The sequence below is a fragment of the Vulpes vulpes genome, chromosome 13 (genome assembly GCF_048418805.1).
Source record: "Vulpes vulpes isolate BD-2025 chromosome 13, VulVul3, whole genome shotgun sequence".
Taxonomy (NCBI): domain Eukaryota; kingdom Metazoa; phylum Chordata; class Mammalia; order Carnivora; family Canidae; genus Vulpes; species Vulpes vulpes.
The window spans coordinates 119,844,005-119,866,621 of NC_132792.1; the positions used below are offsets into that span (position 1 = coordinate 119,844,005).

The following is a 22,617-nucleotide window of genomic DNA, read 5'->3' on the forward strand; positions in this document are numbered from 1 at the left end:
CTTTACAAAAATAATAGCACTGTAGCTACGAGGGAAGAAATGGAGTACACGATGGTAATATTATTTTTTAAGATTTATTTATTTATTTATTTATTTATTTATTTATTTAGAATGTGGCTGTTTAAGGGGCAAAGGGTGAGGGAGAAAGAATCTCAAGCAGACTCTGTGGTTGAGCAAGGAGCCCGACATGGGGCTCAATTCTACAACCCTGAGATCACCACCTGGGCCAAAATCAAGAGTCAGATACTTAACCCACTGAGCCATCCAGACACCTCACAATGGCAATATTCTTATATTATATGTGAAGTTTTCTAATGTCACTTGAAAAAAGACTGTGGTAAGTTAGATATCCATACTATAAATGCTAAAACAACCAGCAAAATAAACAGAATAAAGAATTATATACCGAATAAGCCAACAAAGGGGAAAAATGGAATCATAAAAAGTACTCAGTTGTTCTAAAGGAAGGTAGAAAGAAAGGAAAAGGAAAACAAAGAACAGATGGGACAAATGGAAAACAAAGAGCAAAATAATAGACTTAAATCTAACCTTATTATGACATTAATGTAAATGGCCTGAACACCTTAGTTAAAAGGTAGCGACTGTCATATTGGTTTAAAAAGCAAGAGTTAATTGTATACTATCTATTTATAAAAAATGCTTCAAATATAAAGACCCAAATAGGTTGCAAGTAAAAAGATGGATAAAGAAATACCATGTTAATACTACTTACATTAACAGTACTCTGAAAGACTATTTCAAAGTAGATGACACTATCATGGATAAAAATACCATGTTACAAGGATAAGGTGGTCATTTTATCAAAAACACAAACAATTATAAACATTTATGCACCTAATAAAAGACTTTCAAAATACCTAAAGCAAAACTTGATAGAATTCTAAGAAGAAATGGATACCACAATTATAGTTGGCAATTTCAATAACCCTCTTTTAATAATTGATAGATCAAGTAGAAAATCAGTAAGGATATACTAGACTTTAGCAACACTATCAGTCAAGTTTACCAGCAGACCCATACTGTAAGAAATGTAAAAAGAAGTACCTTAGGCAGGAGGAAAATTATACCATATGGAAATATGGAGACACAAAAAGGAATGACAAATACTACAAGTGGTAACTTAGTAGGTGTTACCTGGACATCAAGTCAGACAAAGGCAGGATAAGAAAATAAAGCTGCCAAGCAATATCCCTCATGAACATAGATGTAAACATTCTTAACAAAATTTTACCAAATCAAATTCAACAATCGTGACCAAGTGAAGCTGACCTCACAAATGCAAGGCTGGTTTAAGATTCAAAATTCAAAATCTATATCAATAGACTAGAAAAGAAAACCATATGATCATCTCAATTGATGTAGAAAAAGCATTTGACAAACATTTTTCCTATAAAATCTCTCAGTAAATTACAAATAATAGGGACTTCCTTAGGCTAATAAGGAGCATCTATAAATATTCCACAGCTAACATTATCATAGTTAATGACCAAACACTTTCCCCTAAGATCAGGAACAAGACAAGCATGTTTGCTCTCATCACCACTTCTACTCAATATGGCACAGGAGGAGCCAGTGCATTAAGACAAGAAAAAAAAAAAAAAAAACTAAAAAAACTAACCCAGATTGGAAAGAGCAGAGTAGAACTATCTTTATTTGCAAGTGACAGGATCACTATGTAAACAACCTGATAGAATCTACAAAACAAAGACTGGAACTAATAAGTATGTATATAGCAAGGTTGTAGGGTATAAGATCAATATAAAAAATCAGGTGTATTTCTATATATTAGCAAAGATAAAAGACTGAAATGTTGATTTCATCCTCAGGATCTCTATTAATTTTCCAAATTTCACAATATTTGACTGGCACTCAAATATATCTCAGAGTTTATAGTTTGCACCATGGCTATTGCCTACTTTTTGTTGTTACAGATGGAAGACTTTTTATTATTATTCTTTTTGTTCTCAGTAAGCTTTGAATCAGGGGTGAAATGGTAAATACTTATCTTTCTAATTTTTATTGGAAGTGAAACTTCACTACCTGATTTAAATTGCAAATTAAACACATGGAGTAACAACTTCATTGAGAAATGCATTCTACCTTTTTGTCACTGTTGCCTACAGAGTGCCAGTGAGTAGAACTGAAGGTCTAGTATTTGGAAGAGAATAATGACCTTAAAAGGATGCACCACACAAGTCCAAATTATTATAACAATGCCAAAAGTCACAACATAAAAGGGTAAGACATAGACACCCACCTGATTTCCTTTGGGTCCTGTAGTGACTCACCAGAGCAAAAGTAGCAGCAAGGCCAAGCATACTTAGCAGCCCCCCGAGGACTCCCACAGTGATATGGATTACTTTGTTCATGGAAAACCCTAAATTGGGAAGACCTATATTTGAGTTCCAGTGGCAAATGTTTCTGATCTAGATAACACGTAGGTGGGGGCTAGAGATCTATGGGGGCTGTTTTCTTCCAGATTCTGATTCCTCCATTTGAATGATCTCCAGTATAATTTGTAATTTTCAAAATAAATTTTGAATTTTGATTCACATGATTGTCAGCATCTAAGACTGAAAGCTATTCCCTTTCCTTCCCCCATGAAATCAGCACAATCCCTGGAAGCCCCAAGCCTTGGTGTGTATGTTGAAAAACTCTTTGATGCGGGTAGAATTTGTACAGCCTGTAGGAAAAATATTTTATCGACCGTAACTACAACCCATAGCTCAGGTGCCCCCAACCCACCTGTGAAGTTGAGTGTCACCATGTAACTTCTCTGGACCCCCAGACCATTGTCAGCCCCACAGGAGTAGTTTCCAGAATGCTCTGTGGTCAGAAGGAGGTTAAAAGATGCTCCTCCTCCAAAAGGGGCCGAGGTGTTCCCCAGGATGACATCTTCATGATAAAACCAGTATAAGATCGGAGGAGAGCCTCTTTGGGCCTCACAGTGAAGTTCTAACAAATCTCCCACCATAGCCTGGGTCCCAGCAGGGTTGAGGGTGAGGACAGGGCGAGACACTGGAACTGAAGGAGGAAAAATAGTTCATAGGCAATTTTAATTGAGTACGTGTACAAGATAATAAAGGAAAATGTCCATCATAATTTAGTAGTAGGAATATGGACCTGCGATCAGGAGAACCTGGGTTTGAGACTCTCCTGTCTCTGCCATTTATCAGCTCTATGACCTTGATGTTTTGAAATGTTTAATCTCTCTGAGATTAAACAGAGAACATCAGATTAACTGATACCCTAAAATTCAAGGAGAAAGCATTTGGGGAAGATGAGAAGGCCAGCAGGTGATTAGGGTCTGAAGGCCATGAGAAAGCTCTGCTGCTCTGGGACTGTGTGCATCCATAAGAGGAGACGCTGTCTCATAACCCAGATAGTAATCTAGATTGGATGGGAGTCAAGGCAGAGTATGTTGGTCATTTGTTCTTGGACAAAGGAATTTAGAAATAAAGCTTTCTATCTGCTGAGCCATCATCAGCTCTGGTGTTTTGGAAAGTCTTTGAGCCTCTAGTAGAAAGGCTGAATGGAATACAGGGCTGTTAATGACAATGACAGAAGAAATAAAGGAGTGGTCTTAGTTTCTGAATGTGTAGTCACAGGAAGAGTCCCAGAAGTCCCAGGTGGAAGCAGAAGTGGGAAGTATGCTGGGATGTCACACTAGCTAAAAGAGCAGAGGGGCTCCGTTTGTGAGAAGACATAATCTGTTATTAGCTGTGACTGCTGTGAGTATATCCTGCTTACCTGTGATGCTAAGTGACACTCTGTCACTGCACTGGGCCCCCAGGCGATTGTCAGCTTCACAGGAGTAATTTCCAGAATGTTCTGCAGTCAGAAAGAGGTTGAAGGGTGCTCCTCCTCCAGAGGGGGCTGAGCTGCTCCCCAGGATGACATCGTCTTGATAAACCTGGTACAGGATGGGGAGAGAGCCCCTCTGGGCCTCACAGTGAAGCTCCGCCATGTCCCCTACCACGGCCTGGGCCCTGGGTGCCCTGAGGGTGAGGATGGGGCGGGATGCTGGAACTGAGGAAGACAGGGGCCATCAGATAGGGTCCCTGACACTGTGACAGATTAATGGCTCCACTTAAGGAGCCTAGATGTACATGTATTCCTTGAACCATGAGGAGGGATGCTGGATAATTTTGTTTTCATTACTACTTAGTTTTCTCAAGAAGTAAATTGTCTCAGCTTACTTTCCATCCTTTCCATTCCTAGGTTGGCATTAAAATTTTCACACCTCTGTTCCTGTCTCCTTCAGAAGATCCTCATGGCTGACAGAGAACCTAGACCCTGGCTTGGGAACAAGGCTGAGTGAAAGGAATGAGGGACTTACTTCTCAGTGTGACTCTGATTCATTTACTGAGGATGGGGCCATGCATGTTGTCCGCTGAGCAGTAGTACCTCCCAGCATCCTGCTCCCTCACTGTGGCTATCTGAAGCTTTGCTGACAGGGCACGCTGCATCTTCCTGCCCAGACTCTTCTCTGAGCCCTCCCAGTGCCAGGAGAATGTAACAGTCCCAGTACCACTGGCTACTGAGCAGATAAAGAAGAGATCTTCTCCTTCAATCAGCTGGATCCCAGGGAGCTGGATCTCTAGATTCACATCAGACCCAGGGATCCCTAGGAGGACAGAGAAGGACTTGAGAGAGTCTCAAAGGCAGACGCTGGAGGGTGAAAGAGAAGGCTGGTGTTGTCAGGAATAAGCTAATAGCAACAGTGCAATAGGCAAGAGTCTAAAGTGGGAAATAAGGAAGTGGTTGTGTACATTACTACGAAGGGAGCAGTACCTGCCCCTACACACAAGATTTCCCATGCTCAGATAATGTGAGCACCAGGCCTATGATCTTCTTTTAAACCTAATGTTGACCACAGTCAGATTTTATAGACTTTTATCTCTAAGGCATATCTGATGCATCAATGGACCACATAAAAAGAGAGAACAAGGAAGGTTCTTCGTACCCTGAAGTGACTTGATTCAGAACCTAAACCCCTCTCCATCCTCCAAGGCTCTTCCAGTCTCAGCACTGCTCCTCACATTCTTCTCTGACTATTCCATTTTGTGTTTATCTTCCTCTTTTCTAATTATTTTTGAATAATTTTCAGCTAACACATGGACACCCCATAGGGGCCTCTACAGACTGCATGTGGTCAACAGTGCTTCTTGTTAACTGTTGACCCACAAGAAAATGTACCCTGTATGTCTTTGTGGCCTCAACAGGTTGGACATCCAGTAAGTGATCAATAACAACTATCACCGAATTTAGATGGAAGAGGATGCTATAGGGAAGTTAGGCCATCATTAAGCCGAAGAGAAAAGAATAGAAGGGTGGCTGGCAGCTCCTCCTGCCACATTGACTATCTCAGGGAGCAGGAGAGGTCATGCTCTGCTCTCTGCTCCCTGCCTTCACTCTGGAAGAGCTGCCCCACAGACACTCACTCTGAACATGTATCCGGGATCTCTGGCTTCTTTTTACGACATTGGGAATCACTGCCTTTGCCTGGCACCAGTAGGACTCTGAGTCTTCACTCCAAATGATGGGGATATGGAGCTCTGAGGAGTTGCTCCAGCCAGACCCCAGGGCCTGATCTTTTCTGAAGAAACAGAACTGAAGCCAAATGTTTGACTTTGGTGGAGGGAGCCAGGTCTCACATTTCAGGGTTACTGGGCTCCCTTCGATGGGCTGGGAGGGGCTGGCTCTTAGCACAGCATGTGGAAACAGCTCTAGAAAGAAGAACAAACATAGTTTCCAGGGCAGTGAGGCTCTGAGCTCCTAGAAACATGCACCTGAGTTCTCAGCACAGCGTCAGGAAGTAGGTACCCATGCACATGGAGCCACCTCCCATCTCCTTCCCATGGCTTCTCAGAAGAGGCCTCTCATGAAGTCCCCACTGATGAGTACCCCTCTTTGATTCCACACATGGTTTTGCTGCCAAGCCCTATTACCCACAGGAGTGTAGCCATTACCTTGAACTTGGATCTTTAAAAGATTTGAAGTTGTTTCCCATGATCCCCAAATAGATTTCCCAGAAGCAGTACAATGATATTGATTATTGTTCTTGAAGACTGAACGTAGCATGATGCTTCCTTTAAGATGATTACTAATTTCTTTTTCATTTCTGTAGTAAGTCTTTTCATTAATATTTTCTTCTTTCCTCCCCTGGCATCTCAGAACTACATCATCTCCTTCAAAGATAGGATATGAGGCCTGCAGGATCAGCCATTCTGCAAAGAGTGAACCAGCATACTCCATCTGTTTCTTTCTTCAGACTCCCATTTCTGCCCATGAGGGAAGAGCTATAGCCCTGCACATATCAGTAAATGTCCTACACCAATGTTTCCATGTGGCCCCAATACCCAGTACTCCCTTGTCCTGGATAGTGAACTAATTTTCAGAAAACGTACTTAAAAGATCCTCATACATATCATTAAAAGAGGAATTTTATACAATATCTTTCTTCATAACTGAGTCCCTTTTTGCCTGGTGGTTTCTGGATTACTCATGTGTCTCTGGATGGAGGAGATAGACAGTGTTTTATTTTCCATAGCCCTATCTCCTTATTCCCCCTACTAGGATCAGCTCATCAAATATCCTCATGCCTGTTTACAACCTTCTCTGGGTTCCCTCATTCACCCAACCTTCAGACATGGTGCCCAGCAACTTGATTTCAGAGACTCACCCTTTTCGTTCCTCACCAGAAAAAAATTCCACACGCACAGGATCACTGAGGGTAGATCTTTGGATCTTGCATGTGTAATATCCAGACTCATCTATTTGGATTGTTTCAGATCCGCGTGACCAGAAAATGTCATTGTAATACCAAGTTATATATCCCTTGGCCAGAGAATGGTGAGAGTCACTTTCTCTCCTTCGAAGGCTGTGGACCATGGAGGTGTGAGGAGAAGGAAAGCTTTTGGAAGTGTTCCTGAATAGGTAAGAGAAAGGTGCAGGCAGGTGAATGCAAGTGGGAGGTGGGTCAAACCCAGAGGAGGGGGCAGCCAGTAGCTGGACTGATTCCCATTGGGAAGGGAGCAGATACAACCCAGGGACATGCCTTGGGTAGAACCTACTCTTCTTCACTCTTTTCCTAGTCCAGAGGTGGGCAAGTGGGTGTCATAGGGAGAGGTCTCAAGTCCCTGGTATGGGCTCAGAAAAGCTTGAGAGAAGGAATACATAGCAAGGCAAACATTATGAGGGTCTCTGAAGGTGGCTGATTCTGAAATGTTCTTGCCCTGTACATTCCTGTCAAGATACAGGTGGGCCTGGAATGTAGTTTCTAGACTCTGAAAAACCACTTCCTACTTGGTTGCTCATATATAATGAACAACATTTTTTTCTCCTTTCGTTACTTTTAAATTTTGTTTAACTTGAGATCCTATGGTGAAGGCAACCTTGGTCTGCACTCCATCTAAGTCAGACACAATAAAAGATTAAGGGACATAAAGAATTTGAATAGAGAGGCATGAGCTACTTGAGAAACCACCTTTGTATGTAAAATTGCAACTGACCAATGGGACCAGAAATCAAAGCGTGATAGCAACATGAGCTCCCTTGGAGGTGTATAAAGATGTGGTTGTAGCACTTCCTCTGTGAATGCGAGCTATTTCTCTGTCTTTTAATGGTGGCTCTACCTTGAACATATTGAGGAGGGAGTTCCTTAGGGAAGAAAGGAGATAGTTGGAAGGTTCTGGGCATTAGCCTACTGTCTCTGCAAATATTCCCTTCCCCTGCACCGATGGGGAAAGAACTGAAGGCTGCAGAGTTCACAGGAGGCTCTGCTAATCTTCCATGGTGACAGCTGTGATTCCAGAGTGGCAGCACCATTCATGTTGGCGTATCCCCCTAGTCCCCATTTACAAGGACAGGCATGCTGGCTGGGAGGACAAATGCCCAGATAGCAGGAAGGAGAGAGAATGGAAGACTGACCTGACTGCTCTCGTCCGGGAGCTGTGAGAGAGAGACAAGGTTAAAGGTTAGCACGGGGTGATGGTGTTCCAATGCTTTGTTAAATTCTGAGAAACTCCCCAGCAACCAAGCTACAGCCCCTTCTTGGGCTCTTCCTCCTATTTCTTTGCCCACATTCCATACCTCCAAATAAAAACACAACCTATGATTCGTGTGATGAACGTGAATGGCTGTACCCACACCACTGGCCTCCTTGCTATGCACGTAGCAGCTTATACGCCCATCTCCCTCTCTTCTCTGGCCTGAATTAGGCAGTGCAGAGGCAGGGAACAGCTTGGAGAAATGGTTTATCTCCCCTACCTTACTTCTTGGGCACTGTATTCCATACCTTTTCAATCTCTGGTTAAATATTGGCTTAAAATCTCAGGAAGGGAGTTTTGTTGCTCTGCAGAAGACCTGCCCTCCCTTGCCTGTGTTGGCAGTAATTGTTTCTCTGAGGGTCTAGGCACGTGATTTGGCAGAGAGAAAATCCAAGCTTCCTATGAGGTGAGAAAGGAAGCAGGTGGGAAGCCAAGGTGCCACACATGGCTTTCTCTGGTGGATCTGGAGCCTTCTGGTTTTCCTGGAAACCTGGCTCTGCTCATTTTCTTCCTCTTGCTATGTCTCTGAAGCCCAGATAGAAGTGGAGACAGAAGCCCCCTGGGCTTCCCCCAGCTGACATTAGTAACTTAGGCTCCTATCCCAGTCGGGCCCCTACTCACCCAAGATCAGCAGCAGCAGCCATACAAGCATGAGGACCTGGCCTGGCTGACGGCAGGGAAAGGCCATCTCACTGAAAGTCAGGCTTATCTCTCATCTGCAAAGGAGGACTGGAGAGTGGTATTCAGATAAGGCCTGCAAGAATTAGAAAAGGGAAGTAAAATAATAATATCCTGCCTGTGTTCTCAAAATGTGAATGTATCTACCTTCCTAAATGCTGCTTGTCTTTCAGGGCTCATGGCTGCGCAGTTTCAGTGTTGCTGGCCACCTTCCAGTGATTCACATCTGTCAGGAAAAATGTCTCCAAGGCTGTGCCTGGGTCCTCAGAAAATACCAAGCTGTAGATTTACTAGTATTCAAATAACTTTTATTTCATTTTTCAAATGGAAATGCCCTTTATGGGATCCCTGGGTGGCACAGCAGTTTGGCGCCTGCCTTTGGCCCAGGGCGCGATCCTGGAGACCCGGGATCGAATCCCACATCAGGTTCCCGGTGCATGGAGCCTGCTTCTCCCTCTGCCTATGTCTCTGCCTCTCTCTCTCTCTCTCTATGTGTGACTATCATTAAAAAAAAAAAAAAGGAAATGCCTTTTATCACCTTAAAGTCATACAAACTTTAGTGTCACATGAGGTCCTAATATAGACACACTTGGTAAGTGTGATTTCAGGATGTTTTATTATGTGAGTCCCACAAAGCCAAAAGGTTAAAGCAGTTGTAAAAGTCTTTTTTTACCTTTACATAGATTGTCCTGAAGTTGCTGAAGAGGAAAATAATAGAGATTTGCAGATTGGCTCAATAGAGCATGCAACTCTTGATCTCAAGGTCACGAGTTCCAGCCCCATGTTTGGTGTAGAGCCTACTTAAAAAACAAAAACACCCCTTTGCAGATTAGCAAAACAGGCTTCTCTAAATGCCACCTGGACCTATGCAGATTAGGGGATGAATGGACAAGCACACACACAGGAACCTGTGTTGTGTGGATCTCAGCCTGTCAACAACCAGCACTGTGGCTGGACCAGCCCTGTGGTGCTCATTATTGTCCCCAGCAATAACCATTAGGAAACATGGGCAGGGAGTGGAGAAGGTTTATTACTCACATGTCCTGGAAAGTACGTGACACACCTGGGACCACAGTGTGAGGCCACAAGCCTGAGGTTCTTCTGCTTTTATTGGGATCAAGATGGGGGGCACTTCAAGTTTCATGGGCTTACTCTTCATCAGTGAATTTAAAATAATAGCAGAAATTTAAATGCATGAAGAAAAACAAGTGGTCCAAATGGTTGGTTAGCTAAATCAACCAAGATCTCTGAAACAAAGGAGCCTGGGGTGGAGGGCACTGGCTGGGTCTCAGAGGCTAGGGGCCACCATCATGCAATAGGTGCTCTGGGAACCACAGGCTTCAGGCAGGCACATCCCTACAAAATGGAAACCTCCCATCCACTTACACAGAAGCCCAGTGTCTAACATGGATCGTCCCCAGAAGGGCCCTATGCAGTCTTGTGGTCTAAGGGTCTCTTATCATTACTTCCTATTTACACTCCAGGAACATTTCTCAAAGTTTGTCAATTTCCCTCCCCAGATCTGGAGAGTTCTTAGCCATTATTTCCTTATTTTTCTGATTCTTTCTCTCTTCTGAAACTCTCACAATGTGAGTATTGTTCTGTCTCAGGGACTTTTTTTCCTTTTTTGCTCCCCTAACTGAAGTATTTCTGGTGACCTGTCTTCCGTTCTCTGGTCCTTTCTTCTGTTGGGTCTCTAATGAGGAAAACAAAGGCTAGAGAAATATAGCTTAAATTTAATATCCTTACAGCTTGCATCCCACTGAAAGATCCCTGAAACATGCAGACCGTGGCTTTCCTCAAGGAATTCATGCCTGTCTTGATGTTTTGCTAGAGACTAAAAGTAACCTTATCTTAACATCAGCAAGCCCCTCAATATCTGAAAGGCTTGCTTCAAAATTCCTTTGAAACTTACTTTATTTCTATCCCATCTTCCTCCACAAACTTAAAAATACATAATGTCACCCATCACAACCTCAGAGCAGCTTTTTTTTCCCACAGGTCCTGTCCCCATGCTATAATAAAACCATCTTTTCATACCAAAAATGTTTTGAGAATTCTTTCTCAGCCATTTACTCACAAACTCAAAACTTCAAATCACATCATTTACATAATTTAGTGCCCAATATGGGGTTTTGAGTCTGCTCATCTATACTCGAACCTTGGCACAAACTTGGTGAGTACTTCCACTCCTCTCCCTTTACTTTCATTCCAGGGACTTTTCCAGGAGTATGGTCTTATTGGAACACTTTCATATCCATTGCTCAGGCTACAATCTTCTAGTCCATGGCTACTAGGTGGTGAGGATAAAGCTTGCCTTTTGGCTGGCATCCCTCCTGTGGGGCCTTTATAACAGAATGATGATCAATACCAATTTCCTCCCTCTAGTTGCTTTTGAGACCTGGGACCTCTAACATATCCTGTGTGGGACACCATCCAGGAGTCAGAAGGATTTTTGATAATGGACTTTCTCCACTTTTCCAGGAACATGGATCTTCTTCAGTCCCCAAGGACTCTCTCTTGGGATGCTTTTTCACCCACTGGGATCAATTCAGATTGCAAGATCTAAGAAAGAAAAAACTGAAGAGTTAAGATGGCAAAGGAGTAGTGGGACCCTAAGCTTATCTCTTCCTTCCAACACAACTAGATAGTTATCATATCATTCTGAATACCTGAGAAGTCGATCAGAGTTCTAATAAAACAAAAACTACAAGTCTACAAGTAGAAAAGTGACCACATTTTGGAAGGTAGGAGGTGCAGAAACTTGACTTGGGGGAGATATAGCTGTGGGTACAGCAGCAGGGAGGGAGCCTGCTTATGGAGACTACTGCAAAGTATTATAAGCAGCAGAATGCAAAATCAGAACAAGGAAGTCCACTATCATGAGGGACATGCCAGGCTTAAAGGTGTTCTGGTGGTGAAGCAGGGCAGAGTGCCAGGAGTGACAGCATGGCCTAAGGATTCCCCGGGTCACAAAAAGAACAGTGGTGCCAATGTGTGCACTATTGCCAGGCATAGGCGTGGGGAAGCTGGCTGAGAGCAGCACGTCTCGGTGCCAAATTTCTTCTCTGCCTTGCCATAACTACAAACTCCTGTGTGGTTGTGTGGTTGATTTCCTGGAAGCGGCCAGCAAACAGCAAAAGCAGGGTGAGACCTTCAGAAAGCAGTGTAGGTCTGCACCTTGGGAGTCCCTAAAATTTGGAGTTTTGAAACTCAATTGTGTGCCTGAGATAAAACAGCTCGGACACAGGCAGGGTGAATGCAAGGTTCAGGCGGAAAACATGGACACAGGAGAGATGATTCATTGCATTCCTGCGAGGGCTTATGGAAGAGTGGGTGGGTCATACTTTCTACACTGGGGCTACAGAGCTGAGCCTGTCATGTTCATCCCACTCACCAGCACTAGAAGGCTTCAGGGAGCAGAACAGCGCCACCTAGTGGAGTCCAGAGCCACTTACACCGAGCCCTGCCCACCTGTGCCCTGGAGGTGCTTTTCCCAATGAAACAAGTCAGCTGGAGAATCAGCATAAGAAACCCCTCCCCAAAAAGACAGCACAAACAACTCACTTGCATCAAGTCTACTGATCATAGAGTAAGGAGATCATAGAGTGCTTTAAGCTTCAGCTCTAGGGGAATAGGATCTAGCTTCCTTTTTAACTTTATTTTTTATTTTTTTATTATTTTTTTCATTTATTTTCTTATATTTTCAATTCCCTTTTAAATTTCATATTTTTAATTTATACATAATATATTTTCTTATGTTTTATTTTCATTCTATTTTATCTCATTTCATTATTTATTTATTTATTTTGTTGTTGTTGTTGTTGTTTTTATTTTGGGACCTAGATTCTTCTAACAAACCGACCAGAGTACACCCAGAATCTAGTTTTTTGGGGTGGTTTTTTTGTTTGTTTTTTCATTGTTTTTGTTTGTTTTGTTTTGTTTCTTCTTTTCTTTTCTGAACAAAATGATGAGATAGAGAAATTCTCCCAAAAGAAAGAACAGAAAGTAGAACTCATGGCCAGGGATTTAATCAATGCAGATATAAGTAAGAAGTCTGAATTAGAACTTAAAACAGCGTTTATAAGGATACTAGCTGGGCTTGAAAAAAGCATAGAAGACGCTAGAGAATCCTTCACTGCAGAGATAAAAGAGCTAAAATCCAGTCAAACCAAAATTAAAAATGCTATAACTGAGATGCAAACCCAAATGTATGCCATAAAAATGAGGGTGGATAAAGCAGAAGAGTGAATCAGTGATATAGAAGATAAAGATGGAAAATAATGAAGCTGAAAAGAAGAGGGAAAGAAAGGTAATGGACCATGAAGGTAGACTTGGGGAACTCAGCAACTCCTTAAAGTATAATAACATTCATATCAAAGAAGTCCCAGAAGATGAAGAGAGACAAAAGAGGGAAGGAAGTTTATTTGAGCAAATTATAATTGAATACTTCCCTAATATGAGGAAGAACACAGATATCAAAATCCAAGAAGCACAGAGAACTCTCATTGAATTCAACAAAAGCCAAGGCATATCATAGGCAAATTTACAACATACACTGATAAGGAAAAAGTCCTACAAGCAACAAGAGAAACATAGTCCTTAAGCTACAAAGGAAGACCAATCAGGTTCACATCAGATTTATCCACAGAAACTTGACAGGCCAGAATAGGGGGGCAGGATATATTCAACATACTGAACGGGAAAAATATTCAGCCAAGAATATTTTATCCATTGAGGCTGTCATTCAGAATAGAAAGAAAGATAAAGAATTTCTCAGGAAAAACAAAAACTAAAAGAGATTGTGACCACTAAGCCAGCCTTGAAAGAAATACAGAGGAGTACTCTTTGAGTGGGGGAAAAATTTTAAATTAAAGGAGAAGAAAAGAAAGGAAGGAAGAAATAAAGTGAATGAACTGACCTTTTTATGTAATACTACCTGGCCTCAGGACTCCTTAGGAGATGAGGGAAAATGGCTCATTAATGAGATATTATACCTTAATATGATCCATCAGATCACTTCTGTAAGAAACAGAGAAAATGGAGTGAGGTACCCTATGTCTAGGCCTTTATGGCCCTAAATCAGCGTCTGGACCTAAGGGCTTCTTGCAGAATGTGTCTAACCACCAGCCAGGTTAATAAACATCCTCTTTGGACATATTGAACATATTGTGTAAATACACCCCTTCCTGGGCCACAAGAGGAATCACTGGCCAGTCCAGACAAAGAGGACACTGACTCTGTTTCTATCCCTCCTCTTTATAACCCCCATGATTCATCTGCTCTCAGACCAGAGAGACATACCAAGAGTGGAACTCCAGTGGGCTCTCTGACAGCAGGAGCCCCACCTAAATTGGAATGCATCCTTTTAGGGAAGTCACTAACGGAGAAATGGGTGCAATTATAGTCTATGTCCCATTCTCCATGGCAGACCTGACTCAGATAAAACAACAATTAGGATGATAGTCTGAAAACCCCTCTCAATTTATTGGGGGGCTTTCGTTATCTATTATGTTTGATTTGACCTGGCAAGATATATCCATCATATCAACTCATTGCTGCACCCCTGAGGAAAAGAACCATTTCTGGGCAGGGGCTCAAGAGTTCACTGTGAGCTAGCAAGGATAGATAGGGAACATCATCTGGTAGGAGGACCCTGCTGTCCCAAATGCTGAGGCACACTGGAGTTACGAAGAGGATAAAACAGGAAGGGAAAGACAAGACCATGTGATCACCTGTTTAATAGAAGAAAGAAAAAGAAGGATTCTCTAAAACTGTAAATTTTGACAAAATTCAGGAAGTTACTCAAGGAGCTGATGAGAATCCAGCCCTATTTCAGAGTCGTTTAATAGAAGCCATTCTTAAATATACAAATCTAGACCCAACCTCATCTGGGGGAACAACTATACTAAATGTGCATTTTATAAGTCAGTTGGCATTTGACATCAGCCAAAAACTGACTAAAATGGTTTGAGTCCTCAAATCTCCACCTAACACCTACTAGAGGTAGCTACTGGAGACTTTAATAATAGAGATGTGGCCTTAGAGTCAAAAAAAAAAAAAAAGGACCAGAGAGCTAAAATTGCTAAATCCAGGCTCAAGTACTGGCTCCCCTACTGTGGACTCCCCACAACACCAGACTAACCAGGGGCCAAAGAAAGAGCAGTATCACACAAAGGATCAGGTAAGACCCAGACCGGACACTGAAGAAAAGAATGTCCTAACAAAGGCTCTCTCCCAGAGCCATGACCTGTCTGTATGAAAAACAACAACAAAACAAAACAAAAACACCCATGTTTGAAGAGAAACTGTCCTCATCTCCAGAAAGATAGGAAGACAGGAACTCACTTCCCTGCAAGAGCAAGAACTGGAGGATCTGGCATGATGGGGCCCTGAGACTGTTCTGGCTCCCTATGACAGCAAGATGACTGAACCACCGGTTACCCCAGATGTGGGAGATATGTTTATCAATTTTCTTATTGATTCAGGAGTCACTTACTCTGTTCTTATTCAGCACTCTGATCCTACTTGTCTTTCTAACCATCAGATTGTTGGCATAGAGGGGGAACCTAAAATGTGTCACCAGACAGTGCCTTTAATCTGTAAATGGAGACAGTGCCTTTAATCAGTGCCAATTGGTTATTCATGTTCTTCAAGTCCTTCTGTCTTATTCTACTTCATTACTTGGATGAGACTTAATGTATAAACTAGGCAGCAGATTTGCTCTTACTAAAGAAGAGGAAGGCTTTTTCTCTTTAACTAGGGAATTAAAACCTTACCCCAGTACCCCTTCTGATATCTGGGAGGAAGTAAATCCACAGGCCTGATATAGTGATGTCCCAGGACAGGCTCTTAAAGCCCAGCCAGTTAAAGTAACCATAAAGGACCCAGCCATTATACCTCATGAAAGACAATACCCCTTAAAACTTGAGGCAAAAGCTGGGTTACAACCATTTTTTTATAAGTTTCTCAAACATGGTATGTTATTTTATTTTATTTTATTTTATTTTATTTTATTTTATTTTGAGAGAGAGAGAGAGAGCTAGAAAGAGCATGCATCATGGGGAGGGGCAGAAGGAGAGGGAGAAGCAGATTCCCTGAAGGGAGCCCAAAGTAGAGCTAGATTCCAGAACCCTAAGATCACGACCTGAGCCCAAGGCAGACACTTAACTGACTGAGCCACCCAGACACCCCTCAAACATGGCATTTTAAGGCCTTGTCAATCTCCTTATAATACTCCAGTTTTACCAGTAAAGTAGCCAAATGGGAATATCGGATGGTACAAGATTTAAGAGCACTTATGAGGCAATGGTGCCTATATGTCCCGTAATGACAAATCCACGTACTATTCTCACTCATGTCCCTATGGATGCCAACTGGTTTACAGTACTTGATTTAAAGTATGCCTTCTTTTGTATCCCTCTAAGTGAGGAAACTCAGCTACTATTTGCTTTTGAATGAGCCTCATCTTCAAGCCCACAGGCTACTGAATGAACTTGGACAGTCTTTTTTTTTTTTTTAATTGAACTTGGGCAGTCTTGCCCCAGGGAGTTAGAGACAGTCTTCACTCACTGGGGCTACACTTAGGAAAGATCTCTATAATATCTCCTCGCCTCAAGGGACTATTACTCAAAATGTCAGTGGATGACATTTTAATCTGTAGTCCCACAAAAGAATGGTCTGATAGTAATTCTATAACTCTAATTTCTTGGCAGACAGAGGGTATACCATCTCCCCTAAAAAGGCACAAATATCTAGACAAAAAGGACAATATTTGGGATATGAACTGACACCAGGACACTGTGCCCTATCTGCTGACAAAAAAAAGTTATATAAGATCTTGGACCCCAAAATACAAAGAAGTAATTCCATACTTTCCTAGGCATGGCCAGCTTTTGCCGCCTATGGATTTCTGGATTTGGCCTCTTAGCCAAACCATTATATGACTCAGTTAAAGGCCCTGATGAAGGAACCTTTACTCTGGACTAAAGCCTAGGAAATGGCCTTTCAAATATTAAAAACTAAACTTTTGTCAGCCCCAGCTTTGGCTTTACCGAATTTAGAAAAACCTTTTACTTTGTATGTAGCAGGAAAACAGGGACAAGCCTTGGTAATTCTTACTTAAAAGTTAGGAAATGAAACAAGCCTGGTGGGCTATTTTTCAAAGTCATTTGATAAGGCAACACAGAGGTGGCTGGCTTGGCTTTGAGCAGGGGCTGCTACAACCCTCCTGGTAGAAGAAGCTTCAAAACTTACTATGGGACAGTCTTTAACAATAATGACTCCACATAGGTTCAAAGTGTCTTAGAGACCAAAGGCCACCAATGGATGATGGGAGGCCTGCTTACTAGATACTGGGCTCTTCTTTTGGACATACCTGAAATAATACTTAAAACCCATTAATCTTTAAAGCCAGCTTCCCTTATGCCTGGATCTGACTATCATATCTCTATATTAGAACATGACTGTTCAGAAATTATTGACCTTGTTTGTTCTAGCACACCAGATTTGAAAGATTCCCCTACTGAAAATGCGGATGACAGTTGGTTTACAGATGTAGCAACTTCCTGGATAAGGCAGAAAGAAAAGCTGGATACATTATAGTTAGTTTAATTAAGACCATTAAGGCAAAAGCCCGTCCAGAAAATGCTTCTGCTCAAAGGCTGAGTTAATAAGACTTACCCATGCTCTTCATTGGCAAAAAGCCTAATAATTAATATTTATACTGACTTCAGATATGCTTTCCTGATACTACATGCCCATGGATGTTATTGTCAAGCCATAACTCCCCAATCAAATATGGGCCTGAAATAATTACTCACCTACCTAAAGAGGTAGCTATCATTCGCCTCAGAGGACATCAAAAGGACATGACGTTAGAGTTTAAAGGAAGTAATTTGGCAGACCATGCAGCCAAACAGGCAGCACTAAATAAACAAATATTAAATTTTATACCAGAATTTATTCTGGTATATTTATTAACCAATAAAGTTAATAACTCTAGTCTATTCAGACCAAGAAGTTCACATAGCCCAGAAATGGAGATATTAAAAAAATGCACAAGACTGGCTTGTTAATGATGAGGGAAAATCTTTATACTCAAAAATAATCAATGATAGGTAATATGAGGTTTACACCAGGCTACTTATTTGGGCAAAAAAATAGATTAGGACATTTAATTCAAAATGTATCTGACAGGGATCCCTGGGTGGCGCAGCGGTTTGGCGCCTGCCTTTGGCCCAGGGCGCGATCCTGGAGACCCGGGATCGAATCCCACATCAGGCTCCCGGTGCATGGAGCCTGCTTCTCCCTCCGCCTGTGTCTCTGCCTCTCTCTCTCTCTCTGTGACTATCATAAATAAATAAAAAATTAAAAAAAAATTCAAAATGTATCTGACAGAGTAAATTTAAACTATAATAAAACAGGTCTGCCAATCTTATATTGTTTGTACACAAGTAAATTGAGAAGGTGCAGTCTGCCTCCACTTTTAAGACCAGTCCAAAGTCATGGAATATATCCAGGAGAGGACTGGCAGCTTGATTTCACACAGATGGCTCCTTGCAAAGGCTAGAAATTCCCACTAATGTTTGTTGGTACTCTCACTGGATGGATAGAAGCCTTTCCTAGTAAAACCAAAAGTGCCATAGAAGTAACCAAAGTGTTGTTGCAAGAAATTATTCCTAGATTTGGCCGACCACAATCCCTTCAAAGTGACAATGGTCTTTCTTTTTCTGCACAAATAACTCAACAAATAACACAGCTTTAAAAATTAAATATTTCCTACATTCAGCCTGACATCCACAATCCTCTGGAAAGGTAGAGAAAGCTAATCATGCTTTAAAACAACACCTTACTAAATGTGGTCCATTGGCCCAGGAAAACTGGGCCACTCTCTTACCAGTAGCACTTCTCAGGGTAAAGATGACTCCCATACAACCTCTAGGCCTCAGGCTTTTTGAGTTATTATATGGAAAGTCATCTCATTCTCTTATTGGAAGAAGATTCTAATACTCTATTAAACTATTCACTCGAGGCTGGTTTAATTTATTGGCCACTTACTGAATATACTGATCACCTGCTCCACAAAATTGGCTCTACTCTAAATGAAAGTCTGCTCCACATAAGCCTGGGAGATGTGGTTAACTTAAAAGACTGGAAATCTAGAATGGCGAGGTACTTAAATCCAAAATGGAAAGGTCCATTTGGGTCATATTATGTACTCCTGCTGTGGTAAAATTAAAGGGACATTCTTCCTGGGCTCATATATCTAGAATAAAATCTGTATCTCCTTCACAGGAAACCCACAAGCAAACCAACATGTCTTCTTACTCCTGTGAAACTGTAGAAGATCTCAAACTCCTCTTCAGATGACAATGTGTATTTTCTTTTTGCTCTCTGTTCACCTGTCTTAAAAGACAGCTCCTTTCTACAATGGGCACATTATGCTGAACTTCAAAATCAGTTTGTTGGCTATGTGGTATTTTGCCCATGTGAAGGACATCTGGGTTACCTTGATGGGTTTCCCTTTTATAAGGTACTGATTGGCACTCTCTATATACTTACATTTCAGAAATAGTATATAATGATATCCTGTTTCATGATAAATCTATCACTAACTGAAATGTTGCTTCTTGGCCCATGATTAATAGGACATGGAATTTACCAGGACATAATCAGACTTTATTATACCCTCAAAAAACTGTCTAAGTTATGAAATACTACTTATCACTCTACTGAGGAGAATATATATCAAATTTGGGATACTTATTTATGGCTCACATACAACATTGGACAGCTCAATCAAAAAGGCATTTTTATGTTGGGAAGAAAGGAATCATACATATGATAGCTGGGCAAATAGCACGCATCTAGGATGGCTATTATTAGAAACATGTTCCCAAACCATTGTGTTCCAGGCTACTGATTGGTTTGCTACTGATTGGATAAGGTGACCTGGAACCAGATGGCTAGTTCCAAATGGAACACACTGTTTATATGAAACTAATCTATGGCCCTGGCTTCCTCCAGGTTGGGTAGGTCATTGCACGGTAGGTTTTGCCTGGATTCATGGGTACGTTACTAAATCATCACTATCCTGGCTAATCCTCTCAGTTTAAAACAAAGATGGACGCAATATACCTTTCATTGATATGACCATCTAATGTCCATCTTTGTTCCATCTGCAGGGTTAGAAAGCATTATTTGGCACGTAGAAGTACACCATAAAGGCGCTCAATGATTCATAAACCAGCATCTCCTTACTCAATACTGAACTTGCACAAATGTGCAAAGCTGTTGACAAAATGAGATGGTTTTAGATGTTCTAACAGTACAAGGAAGTCCATGTGCCATTGCTAAAACAGAATACTGTCTATACATCCCAGATTACCATAAAAATATCACCGGACTACTAAAAGCTAGAAATACCCAAATTGGGGTTCTACACGATCCTTCCCTTTCTTTTAATGATTTCTTAGTTTTGGGAGAGAATTATGGTCAATTATTAAAGGTCTCTTTGTTGGATTTCTCATTATTATAGTATACTAATCCTGATATGTTGCTTTTTCCAATATTTCTTTGCTTGATGCCAAGACTCCACCATTACAACAACTTCACATTGACAGATGGTCTTTACCACCCACAGCGATACTTCTTTGCTGTCATGTTGGACTCAGCTGCCTCCACCTTTCCTAGCTCTCCTATATGTTCCCCAACTGCTCAATGTTCTCAATGTTAACCCATAGGTAGAGACATCTCTATACCTTTATTCAGCAGGAAGAAGCTACAGAAGATGAGACTTTCCATCTTCAGCAATCTTAAAGATTTAAGGGTCAAAATTGTTCCAGAGGGAAAATGATGAGGAAAACAAAGGTGAGAGAAGTATAGCTTAAATTAAATCCCTTACAGCTTTCATTCCACTGATAGATTCCTGAAACATGCAGAGGATGACTTTCCTCAAGGAACTCGTGGCTGTCTTAACGCTGATGTTTTACTAGAGACTAAGAGTAACCTTACTTAACAGCAGATAGTTCCTCAACATCCTGAAAGGCTTGCATCAAAATTTCTTCAAAACTTGCTTTATCTCTACCCACCTCCCTCCTTCCACAAACTTAAAAGTACATAATCAGTCACTCCTCACAACCCCAGTGCAGCTTTTTCTGCCCATGGTTCCTGTTCCTGTGCTATAATAAAATCACCTTTTGTACCAAAAATGTCTCAAGCATTCTTTCTTAAACCTTTGCTCATGAACCCAAAACTTCAAATCACATCATTTGCATCAGTCTCATCTGTGGTTGTATTGCTCCTGTGAATGTTTCAGGTCAGTTGTGTTCTTCTGCTCCATGATTTTTGTTTGGTTCTTTTTATGGTTTCTATCCCTTTGTTGTAATTCTTGCTTTGTTCATGTATTATTCTCTAGACTCTAGTGAGCATCTTTATGGGATTGTTTTTAATTTCTGTCAGGGAAATCATTTAATTCTGCTTGATTAGAATTGGTTTCTGGAAATTTTACTTTGTTGGTACGTTTTTGTCTGGCTTTTCAGTTTCCTTGACCTTCTGTGTAAACATTTGTTCATTAGACAAAGCAGACACCTTTCCAGGTCTTCATAGACTGGACCTATACAGGAGAAAACTCCCACCAATCAGCCCATCCAGAGATTCTGGGGGTACTCTACAACTCTTTCCCTCCTCGGGTAGAAACAGGTAGCTGTGATTTTTGCCATTTGCTCTGTGCTGAATGGGGGTGGGGAGTAGCTATGGTATCCATCAGCCCAAGACGCATCTCCATTCTCCCTCTGACAGACTACACAGACTCATCAGAGCTGAGTTTTAACTGCGGGCAGAGGGCACAGGGCTACCCAGCAACAGAGCCTTGGGGCTGCAGGGGTAGCCCCACAAAGTCCCCTGGGAGCCTGAGTAGCTTTCCGGGCCAGTTACAGCTTCAGCGGTGCAGCATACTTTAGTGAAAGTAGAAAACTCTAAAGCTTCTGAAGGCACTGATGACTGGAATAGTTTTTAGCTGTAAGGTTCCTTGTGTGCCACAAAGCACCAGTAACCGTTTTTGCTTCAAATTGTTCGTGTCAGGCCTAGAAAGGCTCCTATATCAGTCACCCCCAATTCTACCCTGCTTTAAGGCCCAAGATGCGGGATCCCTGGGTGGCGCAGTGGTTTGGCGCCTGCCTTTGGCCCAGGGCGCAATCCTGGAGACCGGGGATCGAGTCCCACATCGGGCTCGCGGTGCATGGAGCCTGCTTCTCCCTCTGCCTGTGTCTCTGCCTCTCTCTCTCTCTGCCTCTCTCTCTCTCTATGTGACTATCATAAATAAAAATTTAAAAAAATATATAGACACATTATGTGGACGTAATTTGTCTATATTTAAAAAAAAAAAAAGGCCCAAGATGCAAACTGGAGGATGACTCTTTTGGAGATCTAGTAGGTAAGGGTCAAGATTATGTAGGTCTTACAAGTGGGAATACAAGGCTTGCCTGTGTCCTCTGAGAATGTGACCGACAAATTTATGGAATTAGAAGGAGGAGGAAGGTCATGTTCTTGGTGTGCACAAGTATGAAGGATCCAGTCTCACTGGACTGATTGGTTGAGGCATGAGCTTCAGATACACAGAGCAGTTTCATTCCCAGAATCCACAGAGATACATCTTCCACCTGGAATATGTGTGGGGAGCATATGAACCTGACAGATTTCTCAGGCCAGTGCCATTCTTCCAGAAGCAGCAGGCTGTCTGCTTATAGAGAGTGCAGACGCTGTGTCACTCAGACCCCACTCCGTCCAGAACCACAGTATCACGCGTACTGCATTCGGAGGGGAACTGAAAGTTAAGAGAAGGTACAAAATAGGTGATTTCCACCCA

The 22,617-nt window shown here is 41.8% G+C and overlaps 1 protein-coding gene across 1 annotated transcript; it reads right to left on the reverse strand.

Moving 5' to 3' along the window:
- Positions 1-2,128: 2,128 nt before the first annotated feature.
- Positions 2,129-8,760, reverse strand: FCRL3 (Fc receptor like 3). Its single transcript, XM_072733717.1, is given in 11 exon segments — positions 2,129-2,169; positions 2,279-2,398; positions 2,767-3,045; positions 3,772-4,050; positions 4,361-4,648; positions 5,466-5,750; positions 5,994-6,251; positions 6,723-6,878; positions 6,881-6,952; positions 7,954-7,974; positions 8,694-8,760. Coding segments are annotated over 11 exon segments (1,866 nt in total).
- Between the last annotated feature and the right edge of the window lie 13,857 nt (positions 8,761-22,617).